This window comes from Pistacia vera, unplaced genomic scaffold (genome assembly GCF_008641045.1).
Source record: "Pistacia vera cultivar Batoury unplaced genomic scaffold, PisVer_v2 Contig863, whole genome shotgun sequence".
NCBI classification, from domain to species: domain Eukaryota; kingdom Viridiplantae; phylum Streptophyta; class Magnoliopsida; order Sapindales; family Anacardiaceae; genus Pistacia; species Pistacia vera.
In genome coordinates, this window is record NW_022196738.1 from 88147 (window position 1) to 110647 (window position 22501).

Genomic DNA, 22501 nt, shown 5'->3' on the forward strand with positions numbered 1-22501 from the left:
ACATCTTGGATTTCTTATCTTCTAAAGTACATCTTCATGCTTTGCACGTTCTATTTCTATACATTGAAGTACATAAAAATAATTGAATTATTAATTGAAAATATCTATAGACTTTTGAACAAGTGATCTTTTCGGCTTGATTAATTAATTAAAATTTTATTAGAATTGAATAATTAGGTTTTAAATGTAAAACATTAAATCATATAATTTATTAATAGGATAAATAAGTAGTATCTATATATGTGACATAATAATGGTTGATTTATTAATTAAATTGTGAGTTGTAGACCAAGAGGAAGCCCTTGATATCATTCTTTTCTTTCTTAATAGGGATATTATCTTTGAGCGTATATAAGTTTACGGAATTATCTATCAGAGGATGCAACTTTCAGAAATATCAATAAAAAAGACACGTAACGGTGTTTGATTGTTATACTTAATTGTACAATCACAAAATCACACAAATACCCTAAAATTTGAAAACAAAATTAAACAAACAAATTATTTGAATAAAAATATTTTTAATTCCATTACTTTTTTTAGTTTTACAGTTTTTTGTATTTAATTTTTTTTATTTGTTTTTAAATTTTCGGGATATTTATGTTATTTTGTGGTCAGACAATTAAATAGCATGGTCAAACACTGTTAAGTGTCCTCTAATTGATATTTTTGAAATATGTGTCCTCGAAAATAATTCGGTAAACTTTATGTACCCTCAAATAATATCCCTTTTTAATGTGTTTTTGAGAAATGAATATAAAATTAAAAGCAAGAAAAGGGTATATATTTTAAAAATTTGGAAAGTATTTTTATGTAAAATTTTATGAAATAGTATTTTGATTTTTCTTATCTAAAAAAAGAATAAACATGTTTATATGACATTTTAATCAAGTATATATTAATTTTATTTCATTTTGAACATATCTATTGCTTTACAGTAGTAAAATTCATCACCAAAGCTCATTTGCCAAGTTTCATTACAAAAAAAAAAAAAAAAAAAAAAAAAAAAAAAATCCTTGAAAGAAAAAGAGTAAAGCAAAATTACCACATAATCTTTCAATTTTTGACATGTATGACTTATTTTTATCACTTGAAAAAGTCCGTACAAATATGCATTTGGCGAGTATAATTTTTCGATTTTTAACATATATGACTTATTTTTACTATTAGACAGACGTAAAAGTTCATCTTATATAACTTATAAGATGGATTAAAAGAGGCATGTAATTTTAGAAGACAGGTGTAAGATTATTATTCAAAGGATTTTGTTGGTCGGTCGTCTTCATTTCCCTTGTATAAACGATACTTCTTCAGCTAAACTTCTCTATTGGAAAGCCAACTGAATGGAACAGCAGCTGCTTGGACAGCCCTAGCTCGAGCTCTCTCCTCCATCTTCCTCAACCTATTTGGCAATGCACAAACAAACTGTTGGGCCATTTGTGCTTCACTTGTGAGCCCTACAAGTTTCTCAACATTCCAAAAACTCACTAAATGTTCCAAAATATTAATATAATCCGTGGCCGTGTAGACTCCAAGTCGCGTAGCAACATTAGAATAGTGATCGAACAGATTCATATCCTGACCGTCGAACATCAATTGGCCAGGCATTGCGATCCTATATTTCAACATATCGGCAAACGCCACCATTGTACCATCAGGATCAACCTCAAATAGCTTCCCGACAATCCTGCTATAAGCGGTTTCATGGCGCTTTTCATCGGCTGCGATCGTGCCACAGATTTTAGCAAGGGTTGAGTCTCCATGTTGCATGGCAAGTCTAGCTGTGTTGCCATGAGATATGAATGTTGCTCTTTCTTGAAATGATGTATAAATTGACAAATGGTAAGGGTTTTCTCCAAAGCCAAAGTTCTGTTTGGGAAAAATATGAAAAATCAGAATTCAACAATGACAAATTATTTAGGATATTCTTAACTATTCTTAGTAAAATAACAAATCAGACCAGAGTAGGATGTCTGTAAGAGGATCTTACCATTCCTGTACCAATTAAATACTGAATAGTCTTCTCAACTTGTTTCATGTCAATTCTTCCTGAAAGATAGAGATACTTATTGAGAAGATCTCCATGGCGATTCTCTTCGGAGCTCCAAGCTCTAGTCCAAATCGCCCATGGAGTGTCGTCTATGCCGCTTTCATCATGATATATTTCAGTGCCATTGATTCTTGACTGATACGTTGGAAGAGCTTCTTCTGTGATCATGTTACCAACTAAAGAAACCAAGCAATCGTCAGGAATTTCCTTTGTTCTCTCCCTCAATTCAATGATCTGTTCAATGAATCCGTCCGACTCCGAATCCGGAAGCATGTCTGTAGGTTGCCATGATTTTTCAACAGGTTTTAGTAGGGGCAAAATGCTGTCTCTTGCCCAACCCTCCATGGATTTGAATATTTCAACCTTTTCCGGGGCCATGGAATTGGCATAGGATAGTTTCTTGACCTCTTTTACCTCTCTGAAATGGAAATTAAGAAAGTGAGTAATGCTGAGTCAAGTATCACATTACTGTAGATCTCAACTAGGTAAGTGCAACATATATTATGATAAAATAAACTTGATTATCTAAAATATTAATAATACCAAAGACAGGATTAATACAAGTAAATAAATAAAAATAGTCATTAATAAGCTTACTTAGAACCAGGGTAGACGGTTGAAGCCATTGAAAACTTGGAAAAGCTAAGAGTGGTTGCCATCTTTTGGAAATCAAACGAAGCCTCTGCTTCTGTGTGAATGAGAACCCTTGCAATTTCTATGTATATATAGCATAAGTTGGAGCTATTATTGCTTTATTGGCCAGGGTGGGTCAATGCCTTCCTTGGGATTATAAAAAAAACTGCAAATCAAAGATTCGATTAATTGACATTAGATACACGCATGTTAAATTTCTAAATACACGCATGTTAAATTTCTAATTTAAGGAAAGGTTACTAAAATGGTGTTTGTCAAGAAGAATTAGATTACGATATCTTTGACACAATTATTAATCTAACACTAATAGTAAAAATACTCTCAATTTTAGTTTAAGGTTTATCTTTACATGAAGGCAATGATTAATAATGTTATCCCTAAAATAAGGACTAACCTATGGTGATGTCTTCATGTATCAATCAGATTCAAGAAATCATTCCACCGTCCAGAACGTGACACGTCTCCACAAGCAAAAGGAATATAGCTGTCAAAGACCCAAACTATCATGCCTGAGTGAATTTGGTTTGCACACATGTCCAAGCTTTATTTAATTTAAGGATATTTTTTAAGTTCTCAACGAATGGGAAGTCAGGAGGGATCTTCATAGCAGTAGGCCACTTGCAAAAATGTAATCATCACCTTGAGCTAAATGGGTATAGATAGACAGCTTCCCCTTACAAAATCGAGATCAGACATTCACGTATTCAACAAAAAAAATAGCAAAGACACACTATTAGAAAGAGATTGGCTTGACATTCTCTAAGAACACCAAATACTAGTAATCTCATATCACAGTTCGTAACCTTTTGTAAGCTTGTCTAGCAATAAGAAATCACTTTATAAAAATCAAACATAGTTGGTGTAGGATTCGCTTTAAGCATCTGAACTGCTATGAAAACTATCTTATCAACTTTATATTTATGTCTTTGCATGTTACTGTGCTTACAGTATCTCGCCCACTTGATATAATCAGTTCACGTGTGATTTCTTAACATTTTACACGTGTGAAGTGTTGGTGTTAAAATCAAGCATCAACAAATAAGTATACATTTTCGAGTGTTTAATAAATTTTAGAGACATTAAAATAATTTTACTGTTGAATAAATAATTAAACATGTAATACTTTTTAAACTGTGTTTAATATTAATTTGACTCCAACAAAAATATCAAAAATCCTCTTTTTTGAACCGTGATGTGTTAAATGTTTAATCGACTCCTCTAAAAATATTTAATTTCATCCTCTTATAAATGTTGTTTGGTACTTTCTTAACTTTGCGTGTATTTAATATTAATCAAACTCTCGGGCATGATGAAGCAAACCCATCATAAAAATAGAAAAAGATAGTTGTACACTACTAGTACAGTTTTGTATTGTAATTTATAGCCAAAGAAAATTTATATATTATACACACTACGATTTTTTTTCTATTTACAAATAGCATATCAAACTTGCTTATTCTTTTTTTCTTTTTCCAGAAATATTATATTCCCAATATAGAATATTCTATATCTAGATCTCCATTTTCTTGCTGCAATTTAATGTTAAATTCATTTCTTAAAGTACTTATTAATTATTAAGATAATGATCTTACATTGATTACTATCAAGTTGTAATAGATTTTTTAATCATGCCCAGTAGATCACATATTTTAGAAGTCTCATGGATATCATGTCCAATAGTCAACCATTTTCTGAATTTATTTTAAAATTAAAAAAAATGACAAAAAATTTTATATAAAGGAAAGGACAACCATTTTTATTTTTAATTTTAAAAAATTAAAATATAAAATCAAAATAGTTTTGGCGTCCTAGCCAGATTAAGGCCGCACCATCCTAGCTTTGGCGTGGCCTCGATTTGGCCATGGCAAGATCGAGGCCACTCTAAAACGATAGCTTCGATCTAAACAGGTTGGGTCAGATCTTGACCAACGACATTGGCCCCTTACCGACTACATCGCTGGCCTTAAAGAAAGCCAACAACTTTCCTTTTTTCTTTTTAGTTTTTTAAATATTTATTTTCTTTTAAAGCTTTTAAACATGTGCCAGCATTTTATTAGATAAAATTATTTGAGTATGATTTTTTTTATTTTCTTTTAATTTTCTTATAATTTGTACACTTATTAATTTGTCTTCGTTTCCTAGTAAATGTAACTTCAACTAATAGCAATATTAATTTTGTCCGTCAACAAAGATTAATTTTTATATATATATATATTTGGTCCATGAAATTTAACTATAATATAATTTCTGAATCTACAAGCAATGTTAACTTGTTTGATTTCTTATCTTCTAAAATACATGTTCATGCCTTTGCAAGTTTTGTTTCAATATACCGAAGTACATCAAATGATCAAAATAATTGAATTTTTAATTGAAAATATCTGTGAGAGTTTTAAAATAAGTGATCTTACTGGCATGATTAATTAATTAAGAAATTATTAGAATTTAATAAATAAGGTTGCAAGGTAAGATCATTATCATAATTCATCTATTTAAGTAGTGTTATGTTGGATTCATCTCATTGCAATGAGGTAAAAGCCAGATAAATCTTTGAATATTTTATTAGTAGAAATTTTATAATAGTTTAATTTGAAGGTGTTATTATTTATGTTGACTTAATAACTTGTTTATTAATAAATTTTCTTAATTTTGTTTTACACTGTAATAGCCACTACTACTCAAAAGCTTATAATGAAATATATATAAAATAAAATCAAGAAATTGGGCCCAAAATTTTCTTTTATTAAACGTATATATATATTTTTTACAAACATATACATTTTTACACAAAATGTATAACATATACAAAAGTCATCAAAAACATAAGGGACAGTGTAACCACTCCTTCTCGAACGCCGACATCCATCCGACAGTGTCCTCACCTAGGTCCTGCAAAACATAGGAAAACAACGGGGTGAGCACTAAAAATAATGCCAGTAGTAAATCCCTACTGCTATCCCCTTAACTCTCTCTCTAATTCTTTCCTTACAACTTCTCTTCAATTTCTCTTTGGGTACTTCTTTCTTGCTCTTTCTCTTAGAACTTTTTCTCATAACTCTTTCATAAATCACGACCCCATCTTACCGGGGCACGGCCGGGACTCCGCTCCCACTCTACGTGACCTCTACTCATTCTAGCCGATCAGACTTGGTTATGCATGGATTCGGAACCCTTGGCCATGTGAGTCTATAATCTCTCTCTCTCGGTCTCTCGGTATAGCCCTCATCCGCATGCACTCTCACGGGCTACACCACTTCTCTATCTGATACTCATGCCGCTCTCTCAATGCGGCGTACTGCGGGAATACTCTAACCCATTACCTCAGGGTTCCCCATCGCACAACCTACTCTATTCTCTTTCTCTTAACTCTTAAAGTAGCTTATACTCACATTCTCCACTATATCTCAAGCTACATCTACTGCTTAGTGCATAAACAATTGTGTAGAACTAGCTCATGCTCACTAATGCACTAATGAAATGCCAACTACAAGATTTCCTCAAACCGTTTATTCTGCACAGGTCACACTAAAAGACCATAACTTTCGTTATACACCTCTGATTGTTACGGTTCTGGTCTCGTTTCAAAGCTTAGAAACAGGGCTACAAATTCTATGTTTTGATCTCAGCCCAGTTCAAACCGTAATCTACCCAAAATCACTTGAAAGTTACGGCAGTGACAGGGCAGATTTCACTTAGGCATTTCATCAAACAACTCATATGCATAAAATACTCTACTAAAATTACTACTAAACTTCATTTTTCTAGCCATCCAAAATGGGAAAACTCCCTCAAATACTCATAATCCCTGTCAAGAAAAGCACTCCCAAAAGGTTTCACTACATCTCTCAAACTTCATCTCAAACTCCATTCTCATTACACATTAAAACACTTCTCATATATGGGATCAATCCAAACTACAAAAATAGCTACTCATCTCAACTCAATTTTCTCATAAATCATACTACATACTGATCATGCATACATCTCTACACAAAAAGCTTGTTTAAAACTCAAGTTGGTTGGATTTACTTACCTTGTGCAAATGACTTCTTTAGCACTTTTCCTTCCTTGTGTGGTCTTGTCTCCTCTTTACCTCAAAACAACCACAAGGACAGCAACAACCTAATAAGACTTCACTACAATTATAAAAACTCAATCTAAAGCATGAATCCTTACCTTAGGATCCTTTAGATGAAATCTCTACTCAAAACCCCTCTTAATCCCTTGAAATCTTGGAAGAATGGATGGAGAAATTGAGAGAAAATGGCAATGGAAGAGGCGGTGGAATGAAGAAATAAAGGGTTTCTCTACCTTAACACCTTTTTATGTTCATATTATAAGCAATCATTCCCATTTTGTTCCTTGTGCAATTTTTACGAAATTCCATCTATATCCTTTGATCTACACTTCTCACAACTCAACACATCCAACTCTCTACTATACTATTCCTTTCATTTTACTCCCCACTTTTCCTACTAATTAGGGGTAGAATGGTCATTGTGTCCCAAAGAAGAATTCTCTAGAAAACTCAAGAAACTTTCTTAGGCTCGTCGCTGCGGCGAAGCATTTTTCGTCGCCTCGGCGAAACAGGGCAGAACCTACCGGAGTGCAACTCCTCCTCCTCGCCGCGCGGCGAAGCTTATTCTTCGCCCCGGCGAAGATGAATTTCCAACTTCATCAAAACTCAACCAATTTCAAGGCAACAATTCAACCAACTCAACATACAACTCAATTAAAGTTGAAACAATAAACTTTTAACTAATACACAATCTTAACACGTACCTCAAGTGGAATATATCATCACTCATTAAAGTATTATAAATTTATCCCTATCGTCAAATATAATCATAAATATTATTATAAAGAGCATTAAAATAAATACTCATATTTTTATATAACTTATACTCAGTATATTATTTATTAAATTTATTTCAATTTATTATTAAGTTTAATTAATCCTGACCCCCTTAGAATGAGTTTCGGCTACCCCCTGTCCATATCATTTTTTTTTTTAGTGTGTGAATATATATATATTGGTTGATTATTGATTAATTAATGTATGTTGAGTTCTAGTAGAAGGAGACCCTCCATATCTTGTTTTTTTTTTTTAAATACTTTTTTAGGAAATGAATTTAAAAATAAAAGCAAGCAAATGGATATATATTAATTAATGTATGGATATATAATTCCAAAAATTGGAAAATATTTTTTTTTAATTTTTCTTTTCAAAAAAAGAATAAACATGTTTAGTATGGTGATTGGTATGTTAAATTCAATAATAATTAATATAGTGATTAGTATGTTAACAATCAAGTGGTGCAACATAAGTGTTGATGGCCACTTTAGTCATGGAGGCCCAATGCTACAATCAAGACCCAATTAGGGTAGACGCTGCGAAAAAAGCTCCAAAACTCCACTTTAGGCTCAAATGACTGCCTCTTACGACATTGAATAAAGAATAATATTACACTTACAAAGTTTTCATACAAAGATATATGTACAAAGTGATGTGTCATACTATGATTGGGATAGTGAATTTGACTTTAGTTAAAAAGTTTACTTTACAAATTCATGCTCTCATTTCTAGTATGACACATCATTTTGTACACATATCTTTGTGTGAGGATTTTGTAAGTGTACTATTATTCTTGAATAAAACCCATGATATGACATTTTCTGAATGTAAGCCCAATAAAATGTCAATGAAAAGCCTATAACATTCTTTGAATTAGAGGATTCAAATGGGCCTATAATTTGAATTAGACCCGCTTGGCGATACCTAATCGGACATTTCAATTTAATAGGTGTGATAGCCTTTTTTACAAAAACCCAAGAGAAAAAATACTTTTAAAATTTCAAAAAACTCTCAGAAATCATTTTGGTCATAAAACACTATTGTCTATTGGTCTGGTCAGAAAAATTACAATTTACCCTCTAGAGACCAAAATCTGAAAATGACCATAATACCTCTAGGGACGTTACAACTTCATAGAATGTGATTTTTCCAGATTTCTTATTTTTCCCATGTATTAAAATACCTACAAAGATATAGTTTCAAATTTCACATTTTTATCGCGTCTACCTTATTTTCTTTGATTTATCCAATATTTCCACTCTTTCCACGTTTTTACGATCTTCCTGATTTCAGTTTCAAGTATTTATGAGGCATGACTAGAGCCTTCCAATCTTCTAAAATCCCTCTCACATGTTTTATTTTCACCAAAACCATTCTGATTCATTCAACTTTGCATAAAAACCCTCAAAGACATTTCAATAAAATCTCTTCTCCTATTTATTAAGTGCTTAAATTTATTTATTTTTTCATTAAGAGATAAATTATTTCCAACTTTATTTCTCTTCTCGTCATAAAAAATATTTGGATGTTAAAGTAATTATTTGATTCTTGGCTGATAAGTCAGACAGGCTTCTTTTGTAATCGTATTACCAACTATATCAACCAAGTAATGGTCAGGAATTTCCTTTGTTCTGTCCCTCAATTCATTAATTTATTCTATGAATCCGTCCAACGCCGAATTCGGAAGAAGATCTCCTAGTTGCCAAGATTTTTCAACTGGTTTTGATAGAGGTAAAATGCGAATAATATTACGTCAACAACCATCTTTCACAACCCTGAAGTGGTAGCTGACAATTGGTCAGTTCACAACGAGTCCCACATGATCTCACTAATTAATTGCAAGCTAACAAACTGCCACATCAAGGTTGTGAGAAAGGATTGTTGGTGTAATATTACACGTAAAATGCTAATCTTTTGCCCAACCCTCCATGGATTTAAATAATTCAACCCTCTCCAAGGCCATGGATTTGGCATTTTATAGTTCCTTGCCTCTCTAAATTTTAAATTACTTAAAGAAAACATATATATGATTTGGTACTAAGATACTATCAAACACGCTCTTCTAAACCTAATTCGTATTAACTTTTAAGGATTTTATGATTTGCGTATTATAACCTCATGTATACGAACATATAACATGATATCTTTGTTTATTTCTATTGTTTTATTAATTCCTAATATGCTTGTATTCATTTTTTATTAACAAAAATCCAAGAAAGGTCATTGTCGTCTTTTTAAAATACTTGGGAGAGGGTTGTCCATGTCCTTTGTAATAAAACGAAATATATTCTCAGGTCATGCTACAAACCAAAGTTGGAATCTCAATTGTATATTGATTTCAAATCATCCTAGAATTAAGGTGTTATTTCCAAATCAAGTGACACGTTACTTAAGATCTCAACTTTGTAAATATTATTGTAAAATGAACTACAATATTTAAAATATTCAGAGTGATACATTACTACATATATATAAGTAAATATTCAAACTTTTTTATTATCTTATTGGTTAATGGAAATAATCTCCTTAGATATAATTAAATAACAAAAATTCTAATATAGTTATAGTAATGATAGAAACCCCCTACTATTAAATTTCTGGTGTTAAAATAAATGACAGATGAGCAAGGAGGTAAATGTCCATCAACTTGTCATTATAAATTCTAGCGACTCACTAATGATAGGGGGATTTACGTTGTTTCTAAAATCTCAGGAGGAATTTGTTTATATATATTATTTAAATATTTATTATGTATATTTATTATTCAAATATTGAAAACATTTAAAAAAAGGTAAAAATGAAAACGTATTCAACATAGTTATTTAAAAACACAAAAAGAAAAAAGATTAAAAATATTAAATTAATCTCGAAGAACTTGTTTATATTCAAGTATGTTATAGGATAGAGGTTGCTTTTTGTTTGCGATTTTGTGTTAAAAATCTTAATTTGAATTAAAAATTTGTTTTAGGAGAGAAAAAATATAAAAAAAAGAAAGAAAATATGTAATTGTTTATTCAAAATATTAACTTTTTATAATAAAAATGTAGTCCATATCTTTTTTTTATCCCAACAGTTTCATCCTTTCTTGGGTTAAATTTTTTAGAAAAAGAAAAACCGAACGAATTTTGTCCATTTCAATGCAGGAATTGACAAAATGAAAACCCTATCAAACACTAATTTTCAGCTTCTTCTTCTTCTTCTTCTTCTTTTAATTATTAAATTCTCTATCATCTTTATATGTATTTAAATATCGAGTTTATTGACATAAAATTACTATCAATTTTTAATTTTTTTTATTTCTAATACTTTAAATTTGTCATAAATTGTAAATACTGAACTTTAGTATACTCATTCATAATTATAATTCAATTTTCTATCCTTTTTTTTTTTTTTTTATTGTTCATTAATTTCTCTCCATAAAACTAATTAATTCACATCTTAATTATTTTTACATGAAAAAAAAAAAATCAAAGAATCTTTCAAAAAAGTAATCATTATTATCACTTTATATATATATATATATTTGTTATCATATTTTATTATAAATTTTAAACGATGAACTTTTTACTGTGAATAATAGCATTAATCCCTCTGAGTTTTCCAAAATAATAAGAATCCATTCGCCATTAATGAATTATTAGTGAGCTGTTAAACTGTATATTGTTATGATTAATGAACATTACTAAATTACCCATTTACCATTTATTTAACACCTAAACCTTAGTAGCATGGGGATTTTTGTATTTTGGGAACCTCAAAGGGATTTTTGCTATTTTATCGTACATCAGTATGATTAAGTCATTGACTCATTTAAATATTAAATTTCTCAAGGCGTCCACTTAAAAAAATAAAATGAAAAAATCATGAGTCTGTTACAATTTATATGTGATTAAATCATATGTGAGAAGTAGACAATGATTATGTATTTGATATCATTTTAAATATGTTTATAGATATATTTAAATGACATCGTTATAATTTCCCATATAATTCCCAAATTTGAAAAATATATATGACAACAATTTTCTGGAGAAAATAATTTCATTTTATTTCTTCAAAAAAAGCACAAACGTTTTTTTTTTTTTCTTTTCTTTTTGGAAATACAAAAAATTAATATTGTGGTATGCATCTCCATTATAGCTCATCAAAACTAATTAAATACATTTTGATAGAGAATAATACTACACATACAACATTATGTGGCAAAAGATGATTGGGTGAAAGTTTAATAAATTAAACTTTCACCCAATCATCTTTTGCCACATAATGTTGTATGAGAAATGTTGCATAAAAATATTGCATGTATAACATTACTCTTTGATAGATTTTGGGTCTTCCCAACTAAGTGACATGTTGAACTGTATGTGATGAATTACAGTGAGATAATGTCAAGCCAAGTCGCAATTACACAAAACAACTCTAAGAACTTTTGGCCAAAGCTTCCTTCACCATGCACAATCTCGGCCAACCAATAGAGGTGAGTAAACAACAACAAATAACATGAAAAAGAAGATAAATGCTAATAAAATCAAAAGCCTAAAGGTTACACCACTAGCCAAAGAGATCCACCATCAACCCTTAGCAAAAGTTGGATAACGGAGAACAATACTCTTGAAAGCAACCAATTTTTATTCATCAAATCTGAGTTTTACATGGAAAATTTAGACCTTATATAAGGCCTTACAAAAGTTGCCCTAATTACAAAAGATCTAAGCCATCCATGTGGCATAAAGCAACCCTAGGTAATAACAACTATACATGTGACGGCCTAGGAAGATTTTGATATTATGTGGCTGCCTAGGGAGATTTTGAAATTCAAAAGTGTTCAAATAACCAAGAGAAATACAACAAGGAATAATATAAAATAAAAGAAGTCAATCCTAAGAGAAATTAAAGAATCATGTGACTTTCCTCTTCGGGTAAGGGACAATGAGCCGCCCAATCTTTCAACCTTGTCTATGCCAAATTGGGAAAGAGTGTGGCAGCCCTATGTTTTCTTGTCGAGTAATGCTACATTTACATCACCCATTATACCATTTTCATTACACCATGATGTGACATATCCCACATCCACACAAATTTTTAATTATTTTGAATTTTTAATAATATAATAAAATAATTATTAGTAAAATGGTGATGGTGTAATGAAAATGATGTAATGGGTGGTGTAAATGTAACATTACTCTTTCTTGTCTCCCATACATTTAATGCTTCCACATGGCCAAATAATCTCTCCTTGGACTCGTCTTTTGCCACCCAAACTACTCCATATGAGTATTATCCCATGTGATGAGATTGATCCCAAGTAAAGGATTAAAATGCACAAATCGGGCTAGATTGGTCTCAGAGAAACAAACTCCACCTTGGGCCATCTTGCTTCCTTGGGCCGAGGCATCACTAAAGGCTTGATTCCAATGGGTTGAAATATCACAAGCTTCATCCTCATGAGGTGAATTGTTACAAGTGTTCTTGGCATACATGATGGGCTTATTTGCATCATCCTCCCCGAATTGGACAGGATTTGACATCAAATCCACAAGTTGGTGATCCTCCAAGTATGAAGACATGTCCCCAATGTTGAATGTAGCAGATACTCCACCAAACTCACTTGGGAGATTAATCTTATATGCATTGTCTCCAATCCTTTCAAGGACTTCAAAAAGACCGTCGGCTCTAGGTGCAGGCTTGCTCTTTCTCTTTGCTGAGAACCTCTCCTTCCTCAAGTGAACCCAAACCAAATCAGCCAGTTGAAAGTGGGATGGTTTTCTATGCTTGTTGAAATCAACATTGAGGAGATGGAGCAGACTTTGCAAGATGAAGAAAGTGAAGATAAAAATGTTGAGACCGAACATGAAAATGAGATTGTGGAGGAATCCGACTATGGGAATTTTCTTGTGTTTGGGAGAGTTTTGCATGCACCAATCTGCCTAAATGAAGATCAATGAGAGAGATTGAGGCCACCTACTTTATCTCATGTCCAACCTTACGAGTTTCAATGGTTAAGTAATGGTAGTACACTACAAATCACCAAACGAGTTCTAATTTCTTTTTCCATTGGTAAAAATCATGTGAATGAAGTGCTTTGTGGTGTTGTACTGGTGGATGCATGTCCCTTGTTGTTAGATAGGCCTTGGAGATTTGGTAGAAGTGTTACACATGATTGTAGGGAGAATACATGTTCATTTGAGTTTGAAAGTAAAACCATCACCCTAGCACCTTTAGGTCCTTCCCAAACACATAAAACCACAATTACGGCAAAACACAAGAAAGAAAATAAAACTTTGAGGGGAATTGAAATTAAGAAAATTAGCCAAAAACATGATGTAGCCCTAGTTTTAATTGTAACCATGAGGGAAGAAAAAGGAAGTATCAAGGTAAGAAAAAAATGACAACTAGTGCTTAATAAGGTGTATAAGGAGTTTAAGTTGCATGGTGATCTTGGAGGAATTTTGACCACTTTCAATATAGGTAATATATCTCCATATCTGAAAGTTGTCCAATTTGTGGATTTGAGCACAAATTCTCTTCAACCCGAGGAGATTGAATTTTTGAAAAAAAAAAATAAAAAAAAAAAATGTGAGAGCTTTAGTGAGAGTTGTTCACTCTTATCCTTTATCCAAATTCCAACCAAGATTTGGTGGTGGTTCTTCCTTGATCGGTGGCTTTGCCTTTACATCTTGGAGATGTTGGTTTGTTACTGATATCCATAGGTGGTAGCTTAGCTTTTACGTTGTGGAGTTCATTGATATCTATCTTTAATTTGTAATTTGTAATTTGTTATGTCTTTTTTTATTGGCCAGTGGCATAGCCTTTAAGTCATGGATTGTTAGGTTTTTATCATTTATGCTATCTTATGTTGTGCGTGTTACTTGGGTGTTGTTACTGATCTTCCAAAGCTGGTGGCGTAGCCTTTACGCTTGGACATAATTGATATCAGCCTTAATTTATCTTGTGTTGTTGCTGTGAAGTTGTTTGTGATCATTGTGAGTTGTTGTTGTCGTTGCCGATTTAGTCAATTTAAAGAGCAGTTGTTGCTGATTTGAGAAGTGTTGTTGTTTGAAGTTATCTAAAGGCGAATTAACTCACTCTAAGCTTCTGTAAATGCATCGCATGTATTGATAAAAGACGTTTGTGTGTAGCCTAAGACTAACAATTTTTAATAATTATTCAGTTAAAGTTTCATAAATTGAAAAGATTTTTTGTGAAAATGAGAAATCCTATTTATTTTTTTATTTTTTTTCATTTTCCATCATAGGGATATTTATAGGTGCAAGGATTAGGATTATTCATGTAGCACACTTGTAACTTCATCAATGTACATAAAATAATAATAATAATTTTTAAATTAATTTCTTATAAACATATTTAAAGATAACATAAAAAAAAATTAATATCTTATAATATGATTTTCGATCAATTAACTTTAATTATTAAATTCTAATAATTTGTTAATCAATCTTGCCCAATCACTTATTTCAAAAGTCTTATTGGTATTTAATTTAAAATTTGGGTCAAATTATTGTAACACAAAATTTTAAAACAAATTTATCATAATTAACTCTGTTATATTATAGCAAAACCTCTATATAATTATACTCTAGATAGGAATAACTTCTATGTATTTATAAACAATTTTGGTTCCAAATTGGGCCAGTTATAAATAAGAATAAATTTCATATTATAATAAATTATAACTTGTTTAGGTCCTGTCTTAAGGAATTTTCCATCACATAGTAATATATATTGCAAAAAAATGTATATTATGTTGCATTAAAAGTATAAGATGAAATAAAATATTTATCAAAAGTTGTTTAGAATAATAATTTATACTTTAAAGTTATTACCACATCTTTAAATTTGTAGGTAAGTAATAACTTTATATAATTTATATTGAAAGAAAAACATTAAAGAGAAAGCAATATTTTAGACTTTTAATATGACACAACACTAGACTTGGCAAATCGGGTCTAGACCCACGGGTCGACCCTAAATCTTAGGAGTGTTCAAAAGCGATTAACCGAATCGATTAAACACTTTCTTGAACTGAATCGGTTTTCCAGTTCAGGAAAATTCTTGAATCGAAACCGATTGGTTTTGGGGGAAAGCTAACCGAAAAACCAGTTAACCGCTTTGAAAAGATCGGTTAATTAGTTTTGAACCAGTTTTCCCATTTTTATTGGATAAAACTTTTTTTTTTAAAAATTTTCCTAAATTAAACTATAAACACCAACAAATACATATCCAAATAAAAATTAAACACTCATACATATCCATTGACCACAACTAACAATACATTAAAAATTGATACAAATAAAAATCTGAAATTAAACAAAAATAAAAGTCCGTAATAAAACGTCCTTAATAAAACAACAAAATAACTAATATATATATAGAACCGGTCTAAAAAATCGGTTTTCTTTTTTACCCGAATAGAAAACCAAACCTAAAATCCAGTTTTTTAAATTCTTTGAACCGTAACCGAACTGTTTTTTTGGTTCGGTCACTGATTCAGTTAACGGTTCGGTTCGGTTTTTGCATTTTTTTTAACACCCCTACTAAACCTAGGTAAAAAATATAGGGCACGGGTCTTTAACATTTGACCCTTTTTTTTCTCGGCCCGTACCCGACCCGACCCATTTTGCCAGCAGGTAGGTGGATCCACCCGCGGGTACCTGTTTGTTAAAAAAAAAACCCTTTTCCCTTCTCATTTTGCCCCAAATCGTGAAATTCCTAACTTTCTCTCAAATTCAATCTCTCATTAGCCTTCTCTCAAATAGAGTTGTGCAAAATTACCCACTACCGGAACCGAACATGCTAACCAAATAAAACCAAATCGGATTTTTCGGATACTTGAAAATTCAAATCGGTTTCGAGTAATAACTCATCAAATACCCAAATTTTTGGTTCGGGAATCGTGTCTTATTAAAAATACAACCGGGTACCCAAAACTCAGTTTTATTAAAAAAATAAAATAAAATAAAAAGTAAAACAATTTTTCCTTTTTCACTTGACACTTTGACTCATGACAAAAGCCTCAAATTAATTTAACCACAAATTTCTCTCCAGTTTGCGTCTTCTTCTTCAACTCTTCCTGCAGATTCCGTCTTTGCTATTTTGTGTGGGTAGCAGATGTATATTATTGTTTCTAATAGTCTTGCCGCTGCCTTTGTAAAGTGTGACTCTGTGTTATGTTGAGTTGAGTTGAGTTAAAAAGAGATAGGAGTTCAATTAGTGATGTTGTCTCATGCATGTGGGTTTACTTACCGGATATTAAGATTATGTTTCTTGGTCTTGCATATTATTAAGATCTGGAAGAGGAGACGATGAAAAAGGAAAGAGAAAAGTGGTAGAGGAGAAGAAACGGAGAAGACTAGAAAGAATGAGAAAAGCAAAGGGAGAAGAAGAAATCGAGACGACAAAAAAGAATCAGAAAAGCAAAAGGGGGAAGAAGAAGAAAAAGAAAAGGGTCGGTGGTAAAATTAAATAATGAAAGAGAAATGGTCAAATGGCGGATAATAAGACGAAGAAGAAAGTCAGAAACAGAACTGCAGAAGTTTGGAGAAGGAAAAATAAAATTACGATTCTACCCTTTAAAAGTTTAATTAAACATTTGAAATTTGGGTCATAAATCGGGTAATCGAAAACCAATCGGAATATTCAGATACCTGGATTTCCGAGTACCCTAAAAACCAAGGAATACCCTAATATTCAAGTATCCAATTAAAATGGCAACACTGGTTGGGATACCAGATTAAACTGGCAACACCAGTTCAGGTTCCTTGGTTTTGCACAATTCCACTTTTCATAATAATAAAATTAGTTTGATCTCATAATTATGATTATAGAGAAATTTTACTTATTATTTATATCATGACTTGTGTATTAAAAACTTCATACGCATTTTCCGATGATGATAATAATAATAATAACAATAATCAGACTAATATTTATCTACTAATATTTATCATTATACATAATATCATAATATATAACATTAATCAGGACAAACTTTATGGTTTATAACGACTTGATAACATAATCATATAGATATTATTAGACCAACAGTTATTGTTATATTATATATCATAAAACTTATATCACATTATTCGGATTGTAAAACTCTCTAGGGAGTGCAAACGCGAGCATTACTATGGTGATTTCATTTACCTTTATCCAGCTCTTAATTAATTAGCTACACTTCTCTATCATAAACCCAGCTGAATGGAATTGCAGGTGCTTTGATAGCCCTAGCTCGAGCTCTCTCCTCTATTTTTCTCAACCTTTCAGGCAACTCACAGACATAATCTTGAGCAATTTTTCCTTCGCTCGAAAGCCCCTCAAGTTTCTTGACATTCCAAAAACCCATCAAATGTTCCAAAACACTAATATAATCAGAGGTTGTGTATACCCCAATTCGCATAGCGACATTAGAGTAGTGATCGAACAAATGCACATCCTGACCGTCGTACATCAAATGGCCTGGCATCGTGATTTTAATTTTAAGCATGTCAGCAAATGCCACCATTGCTTCGCTAGGATCGAGCTCAAATAGCTTCCCGACGATCCTGCTATAAGCGGTTTCGTGGCGCTTCTCATCGGCAGCTATTGTACCACAAATTTGAGCTAGCTTTGAGTCTCCATGTTTCATGGCAAGCTTGGCTGTGTTGCCATGAGAAATGAATGTTGCTCTCTCTTGAAATGATGTGTAAATTGTCCAATGGTAAGGGTTGTCTCCAGTGCCAAAATCCTGTTAGAAAGAAATATGAAAAATGAGAATTCCTGAAAGACAATAACATTGAAACTCTTATATATTTAATTAAAATTCTGAAAGTTGTTATAAACTTTTATATAATCAGATACACTACTTAAAAGACGAATTTCAATTATATTTCTTAGTAATGATAAAAAGTTAATAAAGACATTTTTAATTAAGATGCTTTATTTCAAACTTATTCTTTTATGTGATTTTGTAATAGTGATATGTATGCACTAAACGTTCTCTAGTACGAAAAAAAAACTGAATCAAGTTCCTTGCACGAGAAACTATTTTAATTAAAAAAAAAATCGTACTCGAATTACGATTAAGAACAAATTTAAACTATATTTTAGAAAAAAGAAAGTTAATGAGGATTTTTTTTTAAAAAAAAAAAAAACTATTTTTACGCAAAAATTATCATTATCTAAAAGTAAAGAATACCTAGATCAAGTTTCTTGCACGAGAAAACTATTTTAAAATAATAATAATAATCATGACATCTGCATTAGAGAATGACTAATGCCTTTGCATTACTGATGGTTTGCATGGATCTCTTACCATTCCTGAGGCAATCAAATGCTGAATAGTTTTCTCAACTTGTTTGATGTCAATTCTTCCTGAAAGATAAAGATATTTATTGAGAAGATCTCCATGGCGATTCTCTTCAGCACTCCAAGCTCTACTCCAAATCGCCCATGGATTGTTGTCAGTGCCTGTTTCATCATGATAAATTTCAATGGCATTGATTCTCGACTGATACGTTGGAAGGGCTTCTTCTGTGATCATATTACCAACTAAAGCAACCAAACAATCGTCAGGAATTTCCTTTGTTCTCTCCCTTATTTCATTGATTTGTTCTATGAATCCGTCTGACCCCGAATCCGGTAGAAGATCTCCAGGCTGCCAGGATTTTTCAACTGGTTTTAGTAGAGGCAAAATGCTATCTCTTGCCCAATCCTCAATGGATTTGAATAATTCAACCTTTTCCGGGGCCATGGAACTGGCACAGGAGAGCTTCTTCAGCTCTTTTGCCTCGCTAAAATTGGAAATTAAGAAAGGATAAAATTAATCGGTATAAAAACTCATGTTAGGAGAGAGTCCTGATACAATCAAGCGCTTTTAAAAATAATTTTATTTTTATGTGACGAAGAAGAATAAAACAGGTTAAAATATTAAATACTTGCATGCAATAAGTCCCACAAATAATATTTTTTTTAAAAAAAAAATTAAAATAAACTAGAGATGAACTCACTTAGAACCAGAATAGAGCTGGGTGGAAGCCATGAAAAACTTGGAAAAGCTTCGAGTATTTGTTGTCATTTTTGGGAAAGTTGCATGCGAAGGAATAAATTGAAAGCTACACATGATGAATTGCCTTCTGGTTTGTTGGCAAAAATAAAATTGTGATGTGCAAGTTCTTCTTTGCTCTCTTCTCTATTTATGGATTAGGTTAAGTTACCTGCTAATGCTACCGATGGCTTAGCGATTCTTGGATTATGATCCAACAGTAACCGAAATATTATCCATGTAAAAAAAAAAAAAAAAAAAAAATTCGGTATGTAGAGTTAGAGGTTTTAGTTTAAATGTCATGTTAGAAAACATCACATCGATACAAGATTTTCTTGGTGATCATTAATTAGAGTATATATATTTGTAGGACAATTTAATTCATATGGATGGCACCTTCAAGATCTCAAATATTTTTCTCTCTTTAAGCATAGTTATCCTTGATCATTTTTTTTTCCCTCTAATTTAAATTATTAAGTTACTGTCACGACTCATTTCCTTATATTTTGGGTCCATGCATTTATGAGCATGAAGCTTTTACAAGAAAGAACTTATTTGGTTGATTAAACTTCTTCAGAAATATTTATTTATGATAATATCCCTATCTTGAATCACAAGATAATTAATGCCAATCAAAAGTCTATAATTTATTAGATTCACATGTTAGACAACAATCATATTTATGAAAAAACAAATAAATATTTTTCAAGATTATTCTTATTTGATAAAAATTAAAAATTTGATAAAAAATTAAGCAACAAGATGAAAACTTCACTAAAAATACCAAACCAAACAAGTACAAAACGGCAATGTATCCAAGGCTTAAACAACAAGCAAAACCGACCCAGATGAAGAGAACACATTGAGAAGCAAAATTAGAGGGTGAAAAAAAAAAAACCCTGATCCAAAATCGCTGAAAAACATGAAAATGCAAACTAGAGAGAGAAAACAGAACGAAAGAAAAAGAAAAAGGGAATGAAATGAAGAGGACTGACTTGGAGTTAGAGCGAAGAGTGAAGCCATGGAGAACTTGGGAGATCTGAGACCGGCCATTTGAGGGTGAGCAAGGAAGAACTTTGTGGAGATTGGGCGGTGAAAGGAGAGAGCCAGAGCCATTGAAGGATTGATTGATAAAAAAGATTGATGGGTTTGGAGCGTATTTGGAATGTAAGCAGCTTGCAAATTTTCCCCACAGAAGAGGTGAGTTGAACGTGAGAGAGAGACAGTGGCAAGAGGCAAATATAGCCGATAGGGAACTTTTTTATAAATAAAATAAAAATAACTATTTTTTTTTAATAAAAATATATTTAATTGATTTTTATTTTTACTTTATAATAAAATAAATAATATATATTATTAAGGTAACGTTACTCCATCAGACTATTGGACCATGATGTAAGAATCTATATAAGAGATAACATTATGTTATCTCAACCATTTGACCATGATGAAAGAGTTTAAAGAAAGTAAAGTTAAAATGCTTATAAAAAATTTTCTTTAAAAATTTGTAAATAATAAAAAATACATATGTTGTGAGGTATCATTACACCATCTCGACGGGTCGAGTATGATGTAAAAGTCTTTATAAAGGTAATGTTTTCGCTATGATAGGATTTTGATAGGGTAATGTTACTCTGGTTTTGTAAGTGAAAAACTCGTAATATTTTCAAAATGTATTAAAAATAACCGTTTTGTTAAAAAATAAAAATGTAATCGAAAATAACTGTGTAATACTTTTCACAAAAATTGTGAATTTTTTTTTTAAATATATAATAAATAATATAATATGTTATCGAAGTATGTTCAACTATAATGTAAAAGTTCATACAAGAGATAATGTTAAAAATGTTTATGTTGTGCTATGAATGAGATTTTCCACTTTCAATTCAAATCTAATTTTTTTTTTTTTTAATGAGGTATCCGTAACTACGTGCTATAATTATCTCTTGATCAATCAAAATTAAAATAAATTGAAGTACTAATATAAATTATTTACTGAGAATTACAAGGGTTAAGTAATTGACAAAAAGGGGGTATGGAAGTTAGTGATGGCAATGGGCCGGGCTGGGACCGGGTACCCCTGGCCCAGACCCAAGCCCGGCCTCATGACACAGGCCCGAGCCGCTACGGGTATGATAGGCAAAGCCCAAGCCCGGCCCGGGTTTTTTTATAACCGCAGGCCCGGCCCAAGCCCGCCTTTTAATAATGTTTATTTTTAAATATTAATAAATTTCAAATTTTTTATATTTTTAATTTTAGAAATGGTTTTTTAAATAATTGAAGCTATTTCCACAAATAATTTAAGCAATAAGTGAGCAATTAAAACTCCATAATATCTGATTATACTAACTTTTCAGCTGTGCATAATATGTTATGGTGAAATCCACTTTAATAAGTTGAACTAAACCCATCTAACTCATTTAAAGGCAATTTTAACATGTTAAACCTTTAATATGGGATGAAAATTGAGGTTAGGGTTTGGGAAAAATGGATATATATATAAGATAATATTGTAATTAAATATATAGTATAAGGGTAAATTAGTAAAATTAATACTAAAATTTTCGGGCCGGGCCTAAAGATATACCCATGCCCGGCCCGTACCTGAGGTCGGGCCTTAAAATCAAGCCCAGGCCCAAGCCCAAGCCCGCCAACCTCGGGTAAAGCCCGCCCCTTTCGGGCCGGGCCAGGCCGGGTACCCGAAAATGTCGGGCCCATTGCCATCTCTAATGGAAGTAGGCAAATGCTTCCGATTATGGTATAAGGTTGATCTCTACATAAATGCAATCTTTCCATAAGTTATACATATCAGGTACTAGAACGTAAATTCAAAGGGTTTCGGTAAATTTTGATAGGCTAAAATAGTAAATTAGAAAAATATAGGGAATTTTATGGTACA

General features: G+C 31.7%; 2 protein-coding genes across 2 annotated transcripts; both read right to left on the minus strand.

Moving 5' to 3' along the window:
• Window positions 1-1188: 1188 nt before the first annotated feature.
• LOC116118900 (stearoyl-[acyl-carrier-protein] 9-desaturase, chloroplastic-like) lies at window positions 1189-2725 on the minus strand. Its single transcript, XM_031404852.1, has 3 exons — window positions 2648-2725; window positions 1991-2468; window positions 1189-1869 (listed from the first exon to the last, which is right to left on the minus strand). The coding sequence occupies exons 1-3, from the start codon at window positions 2707-2709 to the stop codon at window positions 1315-1317; spliced, it is 1095 nt and encodes a 364-aa protein (XP_031260712.1). The 5' UTR covers window positions 2710-2725; the 3' UTR covers window positions 1189-1314.
• A 15026-nt stretch (window positions 2726-17751) lies between these two features.
• LOC116118901 (stearoyl-[acyl-carrier-protein] 9-desaturase, chloroplastic-like) lies at window positions 17752-20654 on the minus strand. The gene is made up of 3 exons (XM_031404853.1): window positions 20598-20654; window positions 18874-19351; window positions 17752-18306 (listed from the first exon to the last, which is right to left on the minus strand). Exons 2-3 carry the CDS (start codon window positions 19309-19311, stop codon window positions 17752-17754), a joined length of 993 nt encoding a protein of 330 aa, XP_031260713.1. The 5' UTR covers window positions 19312-19351; window positions 20598-20654.
• Window positions 20655-22501: the final 1847 nt, after the last annotated feature.

Bases quoted from the DNA above. Each gene is read 5' to 3' on its own strand.
- LOC116118900 (XM_031404852.1), bottom strand. From the start codon at position 2,709: ATGGCAACCACTCTTAGCTTTTCCAAGTTTTCAATGGCTTCAACCGTC. The intron at 2,469-2,647 runs GTAAGCTTATTA...TTTCCATTTCAG, and splicing joins ACCGTCTACCCTGGTTCTAA to AGAGGTAAAAGAGGTCAAGA. The intron at 1,870-1,990 runs GTAAGATCCTCT...TTTCCCAAACAG, and splicing joins ATTTAATTGGTACAGGAATG to AACTTTGGCTTTGGAGAAAA.
- LOC116118901 (XM_031404853.1), bottom strand. From the start codon at position 19,311: ATGGCCCCGGAAAAGGTTGAATTATTCAAATCCATTGAGGATTGGGCA. The intron at 18,307-18,873 runs GTAAGAGATCCA...TCTTTCTAACAG, and splicing joins ATTTGATTGCCTCAGGAATG to GATTTTGGCACTGGAGACAA.